Source organism: Staurois parvus, unplaced genomic scaffold (assembly GCF_062004578.1).
Source record: "Staurois parvus isolate SC_StPar_1 unplaced genomic scaffold, SC_StPar_1.0 ptg000287l, whole genome shotgun sequence".
In the NCBI taxonomy this organism is placed as follows: Eukaryota; Metazoa; Chordata; class Amphibia; order Anura; family Ranidae; genus Staurois; species Staurois parvus.
This window is the reverse complement of record NW_028318083.1, coordinates 8,180,911-8,202,017: the sequence shown is the minus strand read 5'-3', so window position 1 is coordinate 8,202,017 and position 21,107 is coordinate 8,180,911. Positions and strand designations below refer to the sequence as shown.

Sequence of the window (21,107 nt, the reverse complement as noted above, 5' to 3'; positions counted from 1 at the left end):
AGCAAAAAAAAACAAACCTAAAAACCGCAAACGCCGCTAAATGCTAATGCAAAAGGCTGAAAAACTCACACTTTTAACGTAACTTTACACAGCTAATGTTACCAGCGTTCTTAAAATGTCCATGGAGCCTAAAACTCCCCTTTGTTGGGTCAGTCCGATGTATGCGCCTGGTAGTAAAAGAGGTAGTTTTTTTTTTTTAAATTTTATGCCTTGTATGCTTTAGCAAGTTCTTGAGCCATCACATATCCCAAAAATAAGAGCATTATTTTGCATTTCAGGGCAGTGGGCAGGGCCATGTAAATTATTGCATTGCATCAAAACCATATGCACATTCAAAACCACTGGTGTATAGTGCACATAGCCTTACTATTGCACAGCCATATATTCCAGACAGCAGTTTGGAAAAATAAGATGTAAAATTACATCTTATTTTTGGAATGTTTAGTTGGGGGACTTTCCTTCCCACCATAATCTTGTATAGTTGTACTGTCTCTTTGGGTCCTAAACTCTACTCATTAGAAGCCATAGTTTTCATACATTGCACTTATGGCCAAATAGTCTGAAAGAGTTGTATGCGATTTAGAATAAATGGCTCTTTAATAGCTACAGTATATTTGCACTATACACTAGCAGTTTTTAATGAGCATCTGACTAACGGGGTGTAAAGCAATGATTTGCATGGCTCCTCTCGCTGACTTGAAAAGAGGAAAAATCCTTTTATTTTTACATATGTGATGGAATGAGACATGTGAATGCCTTTAAGAAGGCTGTACTGCGCTTTGCACTGATTAAAGTATGGCTTTTTTTCTGCTTTAGTCCCTTTACACTATAGCCTGTATGGTTATACTGCTATATTTGTACATAGAAAACTTAATTGAACTAACATTTGTGTATTTTTTTTAAGAGCACTTTAGAGTTTAAGTTGTAAAAATCAGATTTAAAGCTTTTTACACTTGTTTGGCCGTAATGTAACTGAGATGTGTTGATCTTGTTTACAGAATGGAAGATGGTGATATATCTGAGAGGAGCATTGATGAAAATGGTGAAGTATCAGAGGAAGAACAACCTCAGATTAAGCACAATAAACACAAGAAAAAGAAACACAAGCATCGAAGCAAGCATAAAAAACACAAACACTCTTCTGAAGAAGACAAAGATAAAAAACACAAACATAAACATAAGCATAAAAAGCATAAACGGAAAGATGATGGTGACAAAGATGACATTTCACCTTTAAAAAGAGCAAAGCTTGATGACTTTGCATTGCTGGAGGACCTTGAAAAGCAAAGAGCTTTAATTAAAGCAGAACTTGATAATGAGTTAATGGAAGGTAAAGTGCAGTCTGGCATGGGCTTGATATTGCAGGGGTACAATTCAGGGTCTGAAGAAGAAGGGGAGATTAATGAAAAAATTCGCAATGGCAAAAGAGTCTCCAAATCAAATGCAAAAGCAAAACAGGATCTTTACTCAAAAAATACTTCTAAGAAGAGGTCTAGGAGCAAGTCCAAAGAGAAGACGAAGCACAAGACAGAAAAGAAAAAACCTAAAGCCAATAATGAAGCTGTTAAAGAAAAACCACCTAGGAGTAGGTCCAAGGAACGGCGAAAATCTAAAAGTCCATCTAAAAAGAATCGATCCCAAGAGCAGCCAAAAAAGTCGCCAGCATTGCGAAGGCAATCTCCTGAAAAAAATATAAGGTCTAAGTCACCTCCTGAGGATAGAGTCAAACCAAGGAAGAAATCGCCAGTAGTTACTGAAAACAGAACAAAAGATCGTACAAGGAAGTCTAAATCTCCTTTGCCAAGGCGAAGCAAATCCAAAGAGAGGAGATCAAAGTCTAAAGAGCACAAACCCAGGAGGTCTGATTTAGAAAAGGAAAAGAAGCTCCTTCCTAAGTCACCTTCAAAAGATGCCTCTTCTGGCAAAGAAAACCGCTCACCAGGACGTCGACCTGCCCGCAGCCCAAAAGCAAGAAGTCTGTCTCCCAAACAGCGTGATAGGACTTTAAGGCATAGTAGATCCCCACTTGCTCATGATAGGAAAACTAAACAATCACCCGCTCGAACACAGTCCTCTCCAAGAAGAGCAAAGAGCAAGTCTGCAGAAAGGAAAAGACGGGAACCAGAGAGAAGGCGTTTGTCTTCACCTAGGTAATCAAATTTATGCTTTCGTTATGCTTTTAGTTTATGAAAGCGGTGAATGGTAATTTACACCCTGTTCCAAATTATTATGCAAATGATATTTTTCTCATTTACCTAAATAATTGATGTAAATAACAGTCAGCATAATTTTCATGTTATCAACTATTAAGAGTACAATTCAAATTTTATTGAACAAACCTTCTAATGATAACAGGATTTTTGTTAAACATAAAACACTTACAATGCACTGTTCCAAATTATTACGCACAGTAAGTTTCAAAACACTTCATAGGTTGTAAAGAACTGAAAATGGTCATTTGTTGTGTTTGCAGCATATTTACTGAAATCGAAAGCTATTTCAATCAAACTTTTAACAACATTTTAACTTTTTAAACATTTTAACAGGTCACGTTACTTTTTAACATAGGACCCCTTATTTGATAGCAGCTTCACAAGTCTTGCATCCATTGAACTTGTGAGTTTTTGGACAGTTTCTGTTTGAATTTATTTGCAAGATTTCAGAATAGCCTTCCAGAGCTGCTGTTTGGATGTAAACTGCCTCCCACCCTTATAGATCTTTTGCTTGAGGATGCTCCAAAGATTCTCAATAGGATTGAGGTCAGGGGTGGATGGAGGCCACACCATGACTTTCTCTCCTTTTATCCCCATAGCAGCCATTGATGCAGAGGTATTCTTTGCAGCATGGGATGGTGCGTTGTCATGCATGAAGATAATTTTATTACGGAAAGCATAGTTCTTCCTTCTGTACCAGGGAAGAAAGTGATCAGTCATAAACTCCACATGCTTTGCAGAGGTCATCTTTACACCTTCGGGGACCCTGAAGGGGCCGACCAGCTCTGTTCCCATGATTCTGGCCCAAAACATGACTCCACCACCGCCTTGCTGACGTGGCAGCCTTGTTGGAACAGGGCGGCCGTCCACCAACCATCCACTACTCCATCAATCTGGACCATCCAGGGTTGCACGGCAGTCATCAGTGAACAGGACTGTTTGAAAATTAGTCTTCATGCATTTTTCTGCCCAATGCAGCCATTTCTGCTTGTGAGCATTGGTTAGTGGTGGCCGAATAGAAGGTGTATGCACAGTTGCAAGACTCTGGAGGACTCTACACCTTGATGTCCGTGGGACTCCAGAGGCACCAGCAGCTTCAAATATCTGTTTGCTGCTATGTAATGGTATTTTAGCAGCTGCTCTCTTGATCCGATGCATGGATCTGGCAGAAATCTTCCTCAATGTGCCTTTATCTGCACGAACCCATCTGTGCTCTGAATCAGCCACAAATCTCTTAATAGTGCGATGATCACGCTTAAGTTTTCATGAAATATCTAATGTTTTCATACCTTGTCCAAGGCATTGAACTATTTCACTCTTTTCGGCAGCAGAGAGATCCTTTTTCTTCCCCATATTGCTTGAAAATGGTGCTCTGCTTAATAATGTGGAACGCCCTCCTTTAGTAGTTTTTCCTTAAATTGAGCTCACCTGCCAATCTAATTATCACAGGTGTCAGAGATTGTTTTCAGTGATCAAAAGAGCCCTGACACATAATGCCATCCATGAGTTAAACTGAAAAACAAAATATTTAATCTTTGTGACACATAAATAGAATTTGCATAATAATTTGGAACAGGGTGTAAATTGATACTGGCGGCTTTACCGCAGTGTGGTGTATGGCATGCTAACCCAGGATAAACATGGAGACACTGATGAAGCAATGTTTTCACTGATATCTGTCAACCAGCAGATACAGTTCAGTTCATACTGAATTATACTTGTTAATGGTATTTATTCATTTGCCCTGTAGTGGCTGTTTGATCCTTCATGCAGAACCACTGAGACAAGTGAGGATGTGGTTTTTCTGAAACTCCAAAGAACACTTAACTGAAAATTTTAAAGTTGGGTAGAATTAACTAAAACTTTACTTATCTGCTTTGAGAACTGGACAACAGGAAACATATCCTACATGTCCAATGAGCAAATGTCACTGCTCCCATCTACATATATTTTAACAGCTAAGTTTAAAGGTTACGTTCACCTTTAGGAGCATATTACATGTTACACCCATTCTTAGGGTGTAGTATGTAGCATGCTCCTCTGCTGCCCTCTCCTTTCACCAGCACTCTCCGCTTTGTGACAGCGTGTGGGGGATCCTCTCTCTCTACTCGCTTTCACAGTTTGAAAACAGTGCGGTTGTGTGAGCTCCACTCACATGGTAGCATCATTCATTAGCATTGATTCCTGTGAATGAATTAGACTACAAATACCATCAGCCATTATGTCTGATGGCATGTAGTTCTCAGTGAACTGCTAGGGTGCTGGTGAGCGCTCTCGTAGTCCTTTGATCCTTCTTGCCATTTAGTAACTGCCTGCCTGTATCGGATGTACAAGCAGGCAGTTTAATTAGAGTCTGCAGAATCCTGGCATTGCACCCACAATCTGCTGATCATGCGTGCAATACTTTAAAGGCTGCAATGAAAACAATAATACATGCATATTTTACCTGCAAAGAGATGGGCATTTATTTATTTATTTTTTTTTTTACAAAAGGTAAACTTATCATTTAAACAATGCACATTTGTTTAGAGCCTTATTCCTTTTCTACAGCCATCTATGCTGGGAGGATGTTAAAGCAGCCTTACAGCCATCGTACTGCAAAATACCTAATATATAGAAATATGTTTATCAACCATAGACAGCTGATGTGGCAAAACCAATATTTGGGGTTCCTGTACTCAGAATAAATATTATTTAGTGGAAATATTTGTAATAGTATTCTACAAAATAAATTACATCTTAAATAATTCTAAAGTGATTCTAAAGCCTTAAGGTTTTTATGTTTACCTTAATGCATTCTGTGCATTAAAAATATTCAGGCCATTTAAAAAAAACAAATACCGTATTTTTTCGCTCCATAAGACGCACCTGACCATAAGACGCGCCTAGGTTTTAGAGGAGAAAAACAAGAAAAAAAATATTCTGAACCAATGGACTGCAGACACAGTACAGGGGATGACCAGAGACTGCGGACACAGTACAGGAGATGACCAGAGACTGCGGACACAGTACAGGAGATGACCAGAGACTGCGGACACAGCACAGGAGATGACCAGAGACTGCGGACACAGCACAGGAGATGACCAGAGACTGCGGACACAGCACAGGAGATGACCAGAGACTGCGGACACAGCACAGGAGATGACCAGAGACTGCGGACACAGCACAGGAGATGACCAGAGACTGCGGACACAGCACAGGAGATGACCAGAGACTGCGGACACAGCACAGGAGATGACCAGAGACTGCGGACACAGCACAGGAGATGACCAGAGACTGCGGACACAGCACAGGAGATGACCAGAGACTGCGGACACAGCACAGGAGATGACCAGAGACTGCGGACACAGCACAGGAGATGACCAGAGACTGCGGACACAGCACAGGAGATGACCAGAGACTGCGGACACAGCACAGGAGATGACCAGAGACTGCGGACACAGCACAGGAGATGACCAGAGACTGCGGACACAGCACAGGAGATGACCAGAGACTGCGGACACAGCACAGGAGATGACCAGAGACTGCGGACACAGCACAGGAGATGACCAGAGACTGCGGACACAGCACAGGAGATGACCAGAGACTGCGGACACAGCACAGGAGATGACCAGAGACTGCGGACACAGCACAGGAGATGACCAGAGACTGCGGACACAGCACAGGAGATGACCAGAGACTGCGGACACAGCACAGGAGATGACCAGAGACTGCGGACACAGCACAGGAGATGACCAGAGACTGCGGACACAGCACAGGAGATGACCAGAGACTGCGGACACAGCACAGGGGATGACCAGAGACTGCGGACACAGCACAGGGGATGACCAGAGACTGCGGACACAGCACAGGAGATGACCAGAGACTGCGGACACAGCACAGGAGATGACCAGAGACTGCGGACACAGCACAGGAGATGACCAGAGACTGCGGACACAGCACAGGGGATGACCAGAGACTGCGGACACAGCACAGGAGATGACCAGAGACTGCGGACACAGCACAGGAGATGACCAGAGACTGCGGACACAGCACAGGAGATGACCAGAGACTGCGGACAGTAAAGGAGATTACCAGAGACTGTGGACCTTTGGGGAGGGGTAACGGGTACCTGAATTTGACAGGTACCTGCTCCCACTTCCGCGGAGTTGTCCTTCCTTCCTTCTTCCCGTGGCGGCTTCTGTGACAGCCGGGTGCCCACTGCGCATGCGCGAGAAGCGCTGCGCTTTGTGAATTGCCCGGAGCCTTCTGGGACCTGTCGTGTCCCAGAAGACACCGGACCATTCACAAAGCGCGGCGCTTCTCGCGCATCTCCTGGTTTAGAGGCAGACTGGCCTACAGAAGTCCGTAGGGCTATATTGTACAGGCACGACCAAGACAGGGATGTTTACTACACAATGTAAACAAACACTTGAGGTTGCTGCTTTCGAATCTTGATAATTATGAATCTGTAGAGGGTGGGATTGTTTAGGGAAGCTTAAAGGCGCAAACCCTGTACTTAAATTTTATATAATATATTTTTTTTTTCTAAAAATGCCAAGACATTCCAAAAACCCCTCTGATCACCCTTTTGAAAAGTAGACACACCAGATAATCTGCATTTGTTTTTGGCACAAATTTTCTGGAAATGGAAAAATATGCTGGTATGAAGGTGGGTAAATATGGAACCTGGTAATGCTGCATTAGATACAGTGCATCATTAAATGTACAGGTTACATACATAGGGAGGGAGAGGTGAAGGAGTTGATATACAGATCACATTAAAACAGACTATGACATGTATTTGGGGGGGGGGGGCAAGGGTTGACAAACCAACCCCACATTCAGTTTAAGGCAAGCCATAGATGATTTCATTTTCTTTCCCGCAATCACAGGTTGCAAGAAAGAAAATCGCTAGACTCTCCCATCAACACAGTCAGTGTTGATGTGGAAAACCCTTCTGCAGAGCTATTGTGTTATGCTGGCAGAGAGGCTTCCCTACCAGCAGAAAACAATGATTACTGCTAGCGGCTATAGCCACCGGTAGTAATCACATGCAACAAATCTGAGAGTCTGGTTGTACTAAAGCCAATTGATTGATCGACTTCAGTACACCTATCCTACCCATACATGGATCAAATATTGACTGGTTCTGGCTGAACTGGCCAAGATTCCATCCATCTTTGGCCTTAAGAACTTGTATCCTTCTTTTTTTTTTTTTTAAGTCCGCGGACGTAAGAAAAACCCGTAAGTGAACAAAAAACGTGCTAGTGCAAAACCAACACAAAAAAGTGCACTTAGGGGTGTGCTTTGTCCACCCCCGAAGGGGTAGGATCTCTACCCTGATCCCCCGTGGCACGAAGCTCCTGACAGGGATTAAGGTTCCGTGTGGTCCTCCTAGCCAAAAGGCCTGGTGGACCCCTTTCCTTGTGGCTAGCCGAAGCCAGCCACCAAGTACTAGCTAAGGGGGCTCTCCTGAAGAGAAAACCCCCTAGGGACAGGGGAGGAAGGAACCAAAAGGCCACACATCCTCCCCCTAGACTTCAGGGTAGGCCCGAGGACCCACACCCTACCATCCGTGAGAAAAGAAAACACACACATAAGTGAAAGTGAACAAACCTGGAAGAAAAAATAAGTTAAATAAATAAAAAAAAAAAAAATGGCCGTGCAATTGTGCACTGGCTCTAGGCCCTGAGGCCTGTAGCATAAAAATTGCCCTGGACTTAGCCAAAAGGCCTAGCCCTAAAAGGTGCAGTGCAGAAAAAGTGTTTGGATCAGTGACCATGTGCACATTTCACACTTCCCATCCCCATGTGCTACTAAGAGCACCCCTGAGGCGACCACTCAGGGGGCACTGGTCCGCGGACTCTCTGCCTCCCCGGCCCCTGGCCAAACAAGGTAGATCCGTTCAAACCAGGAGGAACTGGGCCCCTCTGGTTTTCCAGGGGGAATTACTCCCGGGCCCCAATTGCTTGTGGGTGCCTCGGTTTCTGTTCCAGCCTGTACTAACCATCAGGACCCCCATCATACCAGAACAGATACTACACTTGATCTTAGCCAAAAGGCCGAGAAGCGAACTTGTATCCTTCTGCTGATCCTTAAATTATTATTTTTGATAAACTTCTTCACAATGCAGGAAGGACAGGCTTGCAGATGTGAACAGTACACTGTTTACATTTGTGATTGGTCATCTTCGAATTTATAAGGTATGTACACAGTGTTTGTGATCTGAGAGGTCCAATGATAAATGACATTAACAAGAGCATTGGCCACTTGGGGGTTTTTTTCTTGCATTGCAACCACTGTTACAGCATACATTGGTAGTCAAGTGGTTATATATTATATATATTTCCCTGAAACCATAATAATATCCTTGTAAACACCACCATTTATGTGCAAATGTATCCTCCACTACAATAGTTTGCTCTTGGTTCATTTCAGGAGATTCTTCTGGCTGGTGCCAGATACTATCACAGAAAAAGTTTGTAAATTGCTTCTGTCCCTGGAACAGTATTGGGATATTTTGAGAGTGGTTTTTTTTTTTCAGGTTTCTTCCATTTGGCAAAATTCTCCTTTTTCATTAGGTTTGAGAAATATTGCAATAGTCATTGAATATATTCATCGTTGCTTAAACTCCAAAATGTGTTGGGTGTGAAATTTTTTTTTTTTTATTTAATTAAACCTTGGTACCCCTTAAAGAAAACCTGGTAGAAGAATATGTTGGCTGATATTGCTTCCTTTTAAAACAACAAATATGCAGATAATAGGCGTTGACATCACTTGCTACATGCCTGTTCTGTAGCAGTTTGTTCTGAAGAGGACAGCAGCAATGACAGCTTGCATAATTTTCTCATAAAAGCTATCATTTTACTCTGTGCCAAGGTATTCATGCACACAGCATAAATCAGCTGTGCTTAAAAAGTGAAAAGAAATTCTGTGGTCTGTGTTGAAGTTTTATGGTTACTTTTACAAGTTTATTGTCCATAAGGTATTAAAGTTACTTTTATTTAGATCACGAGCCAGAGATGAAGGACTTACAAGACATGATAGAACAAAGGAAGCGAGTCCTCCTCGGTGGTCTCCTAGAAGACGTTCAAGTAGGTCACCTCTTAGAAGAAGATCAAGGTCACCTCTTAGGCGAAGTAGATCCCCTCGTCGAAGAAGCAGATCTCTTCACAGGAGGTGAGTTAATTGTGCAAATGAAAAGTCAGCAGTTGGTTTGGATTTCAGTTAAAGTGACACTAAACTCTAGTTTAGCTTCCGCTACATTTCTTTTTTTTTAGCGTTCTCCGTGGTCCCACTGAATGTAACAAAACCACCCTTTGCTCCTGAAATGGACTAGGGACTATGAACAATGGGATGTGTAGTGTGCATAAAGCAGTGCACATGACCGCCAACATGCGCTTCTTATTAAAAAAAAAAAAAAAAGGAAAAAAATGAGGTTTGGAAGCTCACAGAGGACATTACAAGAAGGCAGAAAAACACAGTAAGAAACAGCTTCATGAAAAGATGATTAACCACTTCCGCGCCACCCTATAATAGAAGTGCTGTTACAGGGCGGTATGGGTGTGCAAAATCATGTCTATATACACGTTATTTTGTAGTTCTGGGCAGGGGGCTTTTTATTAGCACTGATCACTGTAATGGTGTCATCTGGGATGTCAGTGACACCAAGTCAGTTCCTTCCGGTGTCAGAATGCCCGCCGCATTCACCCTATAAATTGCTAGTAAAAAAAAAACCTATAACTTTCATGTAAACCAATTAATTTACACATATTGGGATTTACAGAGAATACATTTTGGCCTAAATTTTATGACAAAATTTGATTTTTTAAAAATTTTTTACTGGACATGTTTAATAGCAAAAAGTCAAAAATATTGTTTTTTTTTTTTTTCTCAGAATTGTTGGAACTTTTTTTTTTTTTTTTTTTTTAGCAGCGCAAACAAAAAAAAAAATACCCACACAGGCAATCAAATACCACCAAAAGAAAGCTCTATTCATGGGAAAAAAAGGGACAAAATTTAATTTGGGTGCAGCGTTGCATGACCTCGCAATTGTCAAAATAACGCAGCTATGTATCGCAGAAAATGGCCTGGTCGGGGGGGGGGGGGGGTAAATCCTCAGGAGGGCAAGTGGTTAAAGGGCCATTAGGTAGTGGATGTGTATGAGTTAATTTAGAGAACAAGGATATCTTTGAGTGTCACTTTATTTCCAAATCTCTTCTAATTTTAAAGTAGTCCCTCAAATACCTGTTGAGCCTGTCAGCAAAGTGCACCTCATTCAGCTTCCTGTAATGGCGTGGAGCACTGCTGCACTACTAAATTCAGAATAGGGTTGCCATTGTCATGTAGGCTTTTCCCATCTGCATTATTACTGCTGATTCACAATCAACACCTGGCCGTTTGTAGTCCTGCTGACTTTCTGTTGCTGAAACCCTCCAGTTGTAAGCTGCAGTGTCTGGTGGGGGGAATTGAGACACAAAAATTTTGGCTTAGTCAAGAAGGTAGAGTAAGATTTTTGTTTTGTTCATTAGGCTTGTGCACAATATAGTGACTGAGTTTGGTATTTGTCTAGATTGTCATACAAGAGTCTTTAGTTGTACTTTAACACTAAACTCCCTCTCTCCCCATATATAATGAAGCTAATTGTTTCTCCTTACCGTGTCTCTATGATATCACAGGGTCTGCTTTAGAAGTGTTCTTAGCTGGAGCCTGTACTTGTAGGGTGCCCTGTCAGAGCTAATGTTGGTGGGACTGTGGGTGCCTGCATGGTCAGTAACAGGCGAGCAAGAAACTCCATCATGTCTGTACAACAAAGGAAAGCTGCATTGTTCTACTGCCAGTGTCAATAAACACATATAATTCCTTGCTACCAGTGGAGTGATCGTTCTCTGACTCCTATACAACCAATCAATTATCCACTCATCTTCTTCTGTGACCGTATTCAGACCATATTTCACCACAGATAACTTTCACTCTGTTCAGCTAATAGTGTGAATGTAGGGAAAGTTGGCTGTGATGAAATCTGAATGCTGTCACAGAAGCAGAGGAGTGGTAGTTGTTTTAGTCATGAGACTGAAAGAGTGCTCCAACGGTAACTGAATCGGAGAGGGAAGGAAGTAGGCTGAGCACTCTGACAGCTTCCCTACCTCTCCTGTATTACAGGGTGTAAACTGACAGTGTTAGGGAAAGGTGAGCAGCAGCATTGCTTGTACCACTGTCATTCTCAGTGCTGTCTGTGTAGGAGTCAGTCTTTAATGTGAACTAGTGAAAGAAAGGCCAGTGCTTGGCAGAAGCCTGCAAGCACCCAAAGCTCTTACACAGCTAGCGGTGATGGCAGAAGTGTTACAAAGGGGCAGTTTTACAACCAGCACATAGCATTGAGCAGGGTGGATTTGATTTAAATCAAACTGATTTAAATCATGATTTAAATCACTAGTCAGTAAGGCTTGATTTAAATCCTAGTTTTCTACATAAAGACTAATTCTTGCTGGTATAACTTTAATATGCAAGTACTGTAGATGAAGATTTTTAGAATAACAACTTTTCATATTAGTTTTTTTTATCCCCAGTTTAATAGGTTAATCATTCATATTTGGACAACTTTTCTGTTGTACTTAGGAAGGAGAAAAATAATCATTACCTTAATAATAACAATTTAAATAGATTTATTCAACTGAAACAATAACATTCCAGCATATGTTATTTGCTTAAACAAACATCCATGTTTGGTAACTAATTTGGCTAAACAAAATCTATATATTTTAAGAAACTTAGACTGTCAGCCCCTTCCTCCTCACACTTAGTTTCACTTTCTTCTTGTGCAGATCTATTCCACTCCAAACAATCAGAAAAATATTGTTTCTATTCTATTCACTGAACTTCCTGAAGCTTAGCACTGAAGGGGTTGATTCTGTATTCATAGGTTTGTAGAAGTTAGGATTAAGGTCTTTTTCTTAACTCTGTTCATGTTATAACATTTTTGCTGTGAAGAAGAGGCATGTGATCTCCGCTGAGTCAAATGCAGTTTTGATAACTGCAAAATAAACCAAGCATCTGTGATAATATCTTGTAGGCAGAGAAACTGCCCAATAATCTAATAAAACCTCTGGAAGAGCATAACATTGTGAATGGATTCATGGAATTTATTTACCAAAACAATTAAACATATACAGCCTTATTCTACATAAATAAAAAACTAATCTTTATTTCATGATGGAATGACCTTTGGATGGTGATATATTTTCCTCAAAAAGCATTTTATTAAAAAAAATCCGATTTAAATAAAAAAAATCCGATTTAAATAAAAAAATCGATTTTTTAATTTTTTTATTTTTTATTATTTTTTTTTAAAAAATCATTGTTTTTTATCCACCCTGGCATTGATTGATCAGTTTTATAGACAGGAAATGAGATACCTTCTGTCAAAAGGCAACTAATGCAGCTAAAACTAAGGAAAAGGAGATTGGGACATGAAAATGTTTATAACAAATTAGTTGTGCTGGAGTCCTTTTGTCCTTGTTGACATGAGTAATATGTTAAAGCTAATTTACAGGTATGCCTGTTTTTGCATAGTTATGTTGAGCCATCTTAGACCAATGTAAGCATATATGTTCAACACCTGGCCAACCCCTGTGGGGGCAGAAAATCACTGTAGTATCCTCTGCTACTACAGTGATCTCTGCTGTCCTTCAGGACCCATGCCGAGTGGCTGCCTTGCTGCATAGTAACCATAGGGGTTGCATACTCTCCTTTGTGACTGTGTTGCATAGTAATTGTATTTTATTCAGTTGTTGGCTGCATTTTAGGTCAACAGCATATATGTTGATGTGCAAAGGTACAAATAAGAATAAATCTGCTTCCAGTCATTGCTTTTTCGATTTTGGCTTGTCTAACAGAGACCGGAGCAGGAGAAGTAGATCACGTCTCAGAAGGAGGTCACACTCACGTAGTGGCCGAACTCGCAGAAGGAGAAGCAGGAGTAAAGACAAAGAAGATAAGTTTAAAGGAAGCCTTTCTGAGGGAATGAAGATAGAACAAGAATCATCTGATGAAAAGTATGAAATGTTTTATAAATAGGCCTTTTGCTACCTGAGCTCTGTTATTTTTAACTGTCTGAGACTCTGTTATGTTTGATTTGCTAAAGAAGTAGAGACCATTCATTTAGCAAAGTGAAACTTTCCTGAGCTTGGTAAGAAGGGGAAGCCTCCACTTTTTAGTCATCCAGTCATTTGCACATTGTTTGGTATTTAGAGTGAACACAGCTTTCACCATATTTACTAGGCTGACTGAGCAGTCTGCTCTTTAGTAAATCAATCGTAGTGTCTTTCACTCAGTGTCCTTGCCATTACCTTGTAATAAAAGGGTCTTAGTGCCTCCTTAGCACTTTGTCTGGTGTGTTGACCATGGCTGAAGGGGTATTTCATGTGAGTGCTATCTCTATCCAGAAAGTATTATAGGCAGAGACACTGAGGCTGATTTACTAAAGGATTTGAGAATATTCACTCAATACATTGTGTGAATATTAAAGAGGATCTTCACCCATAAAAGGAAGTTTCTTCTATTTTTTTTTCTCCCCTAAAATATTTTAGTAAAAGTTTGATAACATTTGTTGTGGCAGCCCTCCACTTCTGATTCCTTACCTAAACAAGGTGCACATTCTCGAATCCTTTATTTAAATCAGCATCACTGATTGGTTGGTTGTGTCTAAGCAGTCTATCTGTGACTCTGGTTTAAGACACCTGAATGGAGACATGCCTTTGGGAAGGGTAAAAAGTACAGTATCTTAAAGAAGTGAGTACACCCCTCACATTTTTGTAAATATTTTATTCTATCTTTTCATGTGACAACACTGAAGAAATGACACTTTGCTACAATGTAAAGTAGTGAGTGAACAGCTTGTAGAACAGAGTAAATTTTCTGTTCCTTTAAAATAACTCACCACACAGCCATTAATGTCTAAACCGCTGGCAACAAAAGTGAGTACACCCCTAAGTGAAAATGTCCAAATTGGGCCCAAAGTGTCATTATTATGTCATATTTTGTGTGGCCACCATTATTTTCCAGCACTGCCTTAACCCTCTTGGGCATGGAGTTCACCAGAGCTTCACAGGTTGCCACTGGAGTCCTCTTCCACTCCTCCATGATGACATTATGGTGCTGGTGGATGTTGGAGACCTTGCGCTCCTCCACCTTCTGTTTTGAGGATGCCCCACAGATGCTCAATAGGGTTTAGATCTTGAGACATGCTTGGCCAGTTCATCATCATTGCCCTCAGCTTCTTTAGCAAGGCAGTGGTCATCTTGGAGGTGTGTTTGGGGTCATTATCATATTGGAATACTGCCCTGCAGTCCAGTCTCTGATGGGAGGGGATCATGCTCTGCTTCAGTATGTCACAGTCCATGTTGGCATTCATGGTTCCCTCAATGAACTGTAGCTCCACAGTGCCGGCAGCACTGATGCAGCCCCAGCCAGACCATGACATTCCCACCACCATGCTTGACTGTAGGCAAGACACACTTGTCTTTGTACTCCTCACCTGGTTGCCGCCACACACGCTTGACACCATCTGAACCAAATCAGTTTATCTTAGTCTCATCAGACCACAGGACATGGTTCCAGTAATCCATGTCCTTAGTCTGCTTGTCTTCAGAAAACTGTTTGTGGGCTTTCTTGTGCATCATCTTTAGAAGAGGCTTCCTTCTGGGATGACAGCCATGCAGACCAATTTGATGCAGTGTGCGGCGTATGGTCTGAGCACTGACAGGCTGACCCCCCCACCCCTTCAACCTCTGCAGCAATGCTGGCAGCACTCATACATCTATTTCCCAAAGACAACCTCTAGATATGATGCTGAGCACGTGCACTCAATTTCTTTGGTCGACCATGGTGAGGCCTGTTCTGAGTGGAACCTGTCCTGTTAAACCACTGTATGGTCTTGGCCACCGTGCTGCAGCTCAGTTTCAGGGTCTTGGCAATCTTCTTATAGCCTAGGCCATGTAGAGCAACAATTCTTTTTCTCGGATCCTCAGAGAGTTCTTTGCCATGAGGTGCCATGTTGAACTTCCAGTGACCAGAATGAGAGAGTGAGAGCGATAACACCAAATTTAACACCTGCTCCCCATTCACACCTGAGACCTTGTAACACTAATGAGTCACATGACATCGGGGAGGGAAAATGGCTAATTGGGCACAATTTGGACATTTTCACTTAGGGGTGTACTCACTTTTGTTGCCAGCGGTTTAGACATTAATAGCTGTGTGTTGAGTTATTTTGAGGGGATAGCAAATTTACACTGTTATACAAGCTGTACACTGACTACTTTACATTGTAGCAAAGTGTCATTTCTTCAGTGTTGTCACATGAAAAGATATAATAACGTATTTACAAAAATGTGAGGGGTGTACTCACTTCTGTGAGATACTGTAGTTATTAAAATTTGTCCACCTTTTGAACTGTTTTTTTTTTTATATATAAAAACAGTAACTTAGCTGAATGTAAACTGTAACTGTCAGTGCTCAAGTATTGGATGGATCACAAAGTTCACAAAAAATGATTTAAAAAAAAATGCTGAATGCAGAATCAAATTCACAGCCTTCCAGATCCCTCCAGACTAGGAAATCTTTGAACAATACAAAAAAAAATAGAGAACACACCGGCATCATGAAATCCTTTATACATCTTTTAACAACATTTTTATCTTGTAATTGCAAAGATACATGGTGAAATTGCATGTTACATGAAATCCATGCAGATGTCCAACTGTTCAACCTTTTATAGCAAATGTTGACGCAGCCTCAAATGTGCACAGCTATATCTATCATAATAAAGACCTAGATGTCATTGTGACAGACTTGGGGGGCAATTTCTTCTATCCAGCTAAATTCTTGGAATCTAGTAAACAGGAAATCAGATGTAGTATGCCATGTACAGAATAATTCTGTTCAGATGTTAATTGGGAAATTACTATATTGAAATCTGACTGTTGGGTTTGTTTTTCAGATTGTTGGTGCACACTTATCAGCTGGCAACCTATTTATAATCTGCATTAGAATAATTCTACAAATTTCAGTTAGGCATTGCAGATCTTTCTGGATCTAAGTATACTGTCTGTAGTAATATGATGTTTACATCTAGTCTTCTAGTATTGTCAGCATTATCTGTCAGCAGCATATTTGGTTCTTAAACTGAACTTACACCTGATAAATTTTACTGTCAAAATTTTTAACCTTGTTATCGACATGTTAAAGGTTGCTTACAGAAAACTGCTTTCAGCTTGTGTATGCCTCCAGCTGGACAGAAAACCAAAAAAACCAATTCTCATTGGTACAGTACAAGACACAGGTAACATATTCACACTTCGTGGGATATACCGGTAGGTGTTTTCCTTCAGGTGATTGGACCTTGTCAAGATTTTCAGGACACGCTCCCCTGGGTCACCTCCCCTATAAGCTTACATCACTCTGAACTGTGAATCCTCCGCTTTATCCTGGTGTCCGAAGGTGATGGACATCTTCTCCTTCGTGAAGAAATCTGCTTCACTAGTTTTTATTGAATTCATCAATCAACACCTCACTGTCTTGTAATGCCTACACAGAAGTAGTGTATTCAATTCAGTGCAACCTCAGTAAAACCTTTGGAGCCATGCCCAGATCCCACGCTGTAGGGATGGCCTGTAATGTTTGCTTCAGATACTGGACGTTCTTCTTGGCACTTGGTTCATTGCTATGGAACACAGTCTCTGAAGATGCCTTTGGGGGTATGCCCACCCAGTTCATGAACGGAGAGGATGTGCAGTCTGTGATGATTGGGTCACTCCTGAAAGGATCTTTGCTGAACTTTATGGTGAAAAAAAGAGTTTGGAAAGAATTGAACTGTTCCTGTAGCTGATCCTGCCGTCTCTATCCTAAACAAACATCACAAGAACTTCCTTATTTTGGTGAATCACCACTTTTACCCTAAGACTGGGGAAGTCCTTTCTCCCCTGCCACTGTAAAGTCCTTACAGGTGCAGGTCTTTTAGGCTGGGGAAAAGGGTTTCCAATTCTTGTCAGTTCAAGGAGCATGGTCGAAAGGAAACCAAGCTCCTCAGCAATATCTTAGAGCTCAGAGCAGTCAGATTGTCCCTGAAGTGTTGGACCCCTCTTCTGAAGGGACACCCAATCCAGGTGCAATCAGACAAAGCCACCAAAGTGGCAAATTTCAACCATCAAGGGCACACGAGCCTGGCTGCCTTGAGGGAAACTCACTGTCCATGGTTTTCTGTGGTCCTCGTCCCGGGAGTGGGCAATTGGCAGGTGAAATATCTCAGCCACCACTACTTAAACCAAAGGTTGTGGTCTCATCCCAATGTGTTCAATCTGATATTCCAAAAATGGAGGAGATTCAAGATGTGGGTATCCTAGCCTCTCTATTCAACAACAAGCTACCTTTGACTGTTGCCAGAACCAGGGATCCTTTAACCCTGGCCTTGGATGTCCTAATCTCGGTTCAGGCTAATTTATCTCTTGCTTCCAGTGCAAATTCTGTCTCACCTGCTCCACAAAATAGAGGAAGAGTAAAACGAAAGGGAGTCTAATGGCACCAAACTGGCCTAGAAGAACCTGGTACACAGACATACCAAAATGTCTGGATGGAGTTGTCCAATCACCTAAAGATACTTTCCTATAAATCATGGTGTATGAATATGTTGCCTGTGTCCTGTACTGTACTCAGATATGAACTTTATAAGTAAGTCAAAATTCCTTTTTTCCATAATTACGTTCTATACTCAAGCAGAGTGAGGAAACATCGGATTCCCTAGTTAGAAGGGAGAGTGTTTCTATAGATAGTTTTGTATTTTATTCATCATGCATTATAGTGAATTAAAACCAGCAAGTCAATGTTATAGAATACGGTCAAAACGAATAATCAAATTCAAGCATTTTTTAAGTCAATGTATTCATGTTTGTTTTTAAGTATAACTAAAAACAAAACTTATTTTTTTTCTTCTTGTTTTGGATAGAGTGTAGAGGAATTAGAACCCACAACAGGTTATAAGTCCTTATGCACACTGGACGTTTTTACAGCGGCTGTTTTTGACCTTTGACGCTTTTTCCTACAGCCAGTAAACTCCCCAGCATGTTATCCTATGTGTCCCTGTGCACATAGACTGTAATCAGCGTTTTTTGGCTGTAAAAAAAATCAGGACTAGTGGGTTTTTTAACGTTGTAAAATGCGGGAAACCAGTGTTTTGGACTTTTTTTTTTTTTATTTTTTTTTAGCAAAAAAATATTTTTGCTTGCTAAAAAAAAAAAAAACAGCGAAAAAACGCCGCTAAACGCTAATGCTAAAACTCTGAAAAAAGATGAAAAACTCAAGTTTTCAACATGACTTTACACAGCTAACGTTACCAGCGTTATTAAAACTCCCAGTGTGCATGGAGCTTAATTGCTGTCTGTGCCCCCCCCCCCACCCCATTAGGAAGATTCACTCTTTGTCATGTTTACCTTTATCCCCAAAAGTGAAAAGAAAAGAAATCACAAATTTTTAGGTTGTGCTCAAAACCATAAGAGAGCTGAAATCTACCAAGGGGGCACTAGTTCTGGTGACAACTTTGGAGAGGGAATTCCTCTTCTTGTTTTGACTATGGGACAGGAAGTGAAGAAAAATATCCCAAACAGAGACATGACATCATAAAACTGACAGGAGTTATAACCTTCCCTTAGCTCTATTCAAAATAAAATAAGAGGTTTTGCCTTTATCTCTAATTTAGGATATCTGTATGTAACAAGGGGCTGTCATTAAATTATCACTAACTTCCATGTATTTGGTATCTTTATTGAATGCATTGAATGTATTGTTCATTCTAAGATTATAGTATAAATTCAGACCAGTGCTTCAAAGTGCCCTTTATTTTAAATAAGTAATTTTTTTTTTTTTTTCAGTCTAGAGGATTTTGATGTTGAAGAAGAAGATGAAGAAGCTCTTATCGAGCAAAGGCGACAGCAAAGGCTGGCAATTGTAGAGGTCAGTGTGAAACACCTAGGGCATGGGAAAATCAGTTTTACACACCTGATGCATGGGATTTTTGAAATATGTGATTTTTTTTCTTACAGAAATACAGATATATAAATGAAGACAGCAATATGTCAGGGAACTCTGAGCCAAGCAGTCCCCAGAGTAGTGCTCGCAGTCGTTCTGCTTCACCAGATGACATTCTTGAGCGTGTTGCTGCTGATGTCAAGGAATACGAGAGAGAGAATGTTGATACCTTTGAAGCTTCTGTCAAAGCAAAACACAACTTAATGACTGAACAAAATAATGGTAAGAGAGAATTAGTGTGGCATTTACGCATTTCTGTTATTAGTTCTTTATTTTTTATTAAAATTTTTGTGTAATGTAATAAATGTATTTTTTGCTTCACAGGAAACCAGCAAAAGAAAATAACTGCTCCAGACATGTTTACAGAATCTGATGACATGTTTGCTGCATACTTTGATGTAAGTGTCTATGTAGTAGGATACCTTTTGTGACTTAAATACTTTGCATATGTTAGATCAGCCTTTTTCAACCAGGGTGCCTTGGCAAAATGCCTAAAAATTTACAAACAAATTGTATACAAGTCAGTGGGTGGACCAAGCCTGCCTTTTAGTTACACAAAGTCATAGGTTTTCATTGTGCACCATTCCAACCACATAGCTGTCGGCATCCTAACAACCAGTGACGTCATGGATTAATACGGACGACGTCAGACACCTGCACAGCATCCTTGTTTGCCCCTACCTTTCTCCATCAGCATTGGGATCACATTAGATGAGTGAGGGAGAACACTGGAATACTAGTCAGTACCAGTGTACAAATGTATATTTGCTTTGTAAGTATAAATCATCTCTAATGTTGGGTGTCCTATGTGTGTGGATGTTGCTGCATTATGTTTAGCTTTTTACATTTTAGAATTTTGTGCCTTGAGTCTGTGCAGAATTTTACAGGGTGCCTTGAATGAAATAAGTTTGAGGAACACTGTGTTCGATACTACGTTAACAAAAAGTACTACAATCAACACTCAGTCAACACAGTGATTCTCTCGTAATATCGTATCCCATCAGTAATACAAATTAAAACCACTAAATACTGTCCCATCAGATTGAGTTTCAGTACACACCGTCTTATTTTATTTACTTATTTATTTATCTCTTTTTGTGTTGTGTAACTTGTTGCCTGGTGGGATAGATGATGAGCTGTGTTTACAATCATGATTCATTTTACATTATTTTTCAGTCCATCAATGGCTTTCCTGGCAGAGTTGTCCTCTGCAATCTGTTCTTGCTGTTTTCACATCCTGTATATTAATGCTTTTTTTCAGAGTGCTCGTTTTAGAGCTGCTGGTATCGGAAAAGATTTTAAGGAAAATCCCAATTTGAGAGATAATTGGACAGATGCAGAAGGCTACTATCGTAAGTTAATTTTTAACATTGTTTCACAATGGCTATTCACATAATTGTGTTATATGTATAGGCTGCTGTAAATATGTTCAGTTGATCAGTTGCTATTAGTGCGTTCCACCTTAACCATATTAAAGTGGAACACTGGGGAAATAGTAACAGTTGTGTGATATATACAGAAAACAATACAATTTGCTTAACCACTTCCTGTCCAGGCCAATTTTCAGCTTTCAGCGCTATCACACTTTGACAATTGCGCGGTCATGTACCCATGTGAATTTTTTAGCATTTTTTTGAGACGGATAAAGCTTTATTTTGGTGGTATTTATTTACCACTGGGATTTTTTTATTTTTTATTGCTATATAAATGAAAAAGTCCAAAAATTTTGAAAAAAGTGTTTTCCTAAAATTTTACAAATAATATTTCATCATAAATCTTGGCCAAAATTTATTCAGTTATTTTTTTAGTTAAAAAAAAAAAACCCAAATTGGT

General features: G+C 40.5%; 1 protein-coding gene and 1 pseudogene across 8 annotated transcripts in view; one reads left to right on the top strand and one right to left on the bottom strand.

The window, feature by feature from the left end:
- PRP4K (pre-mRNA processing factor kinase PRP4K) overlaps nt 1–21,107 on the top strand; it is a 50,888-nt gene that overhangs the window by 13,351 nt on the left and 16,430 nt on the right. For all 8 annotated transcript variants that reach the window (XR_016313451.1, XR_016313449.1, XR_016313450.1 and 5 more), the window contains exons 2-8: nt 999–2,150; nt 9,204–9,374; nt 13,091–13,249; nt 19,118–19,199; nt 19,289–19,496; nt 19,599–19,672; nt 20,536–20,626. Coding sequence is in view for 1 of the 8 variants with exons in the window: in XM_089682210.1 (XP_089538336.1) it covers nt 999–2,150; nt 9,204–9,374; nt 13,091–13,249; nt 19,118–19,199; nt 19,289–19,496; nt 19,599–19,672; nt 20,536–20,626 (1,937 nt within the window). In the remaining 7 variants the exon portion in view is untranslated. The remainder of the gene's footprint in view (nt 1–998; nt 2,151–9,203; nt 9,375–13,090; nt 13,250–19,117; nt 19,200–19,288; nt 19,497–19,598; nt 19,673–20,535; nt 20,627–21,107) is intronic.
- LOC149458359 (U2 spliceosomal RNA) lies at nt 8,166–8,269 on the bottom strand (annotated as a pseudogene).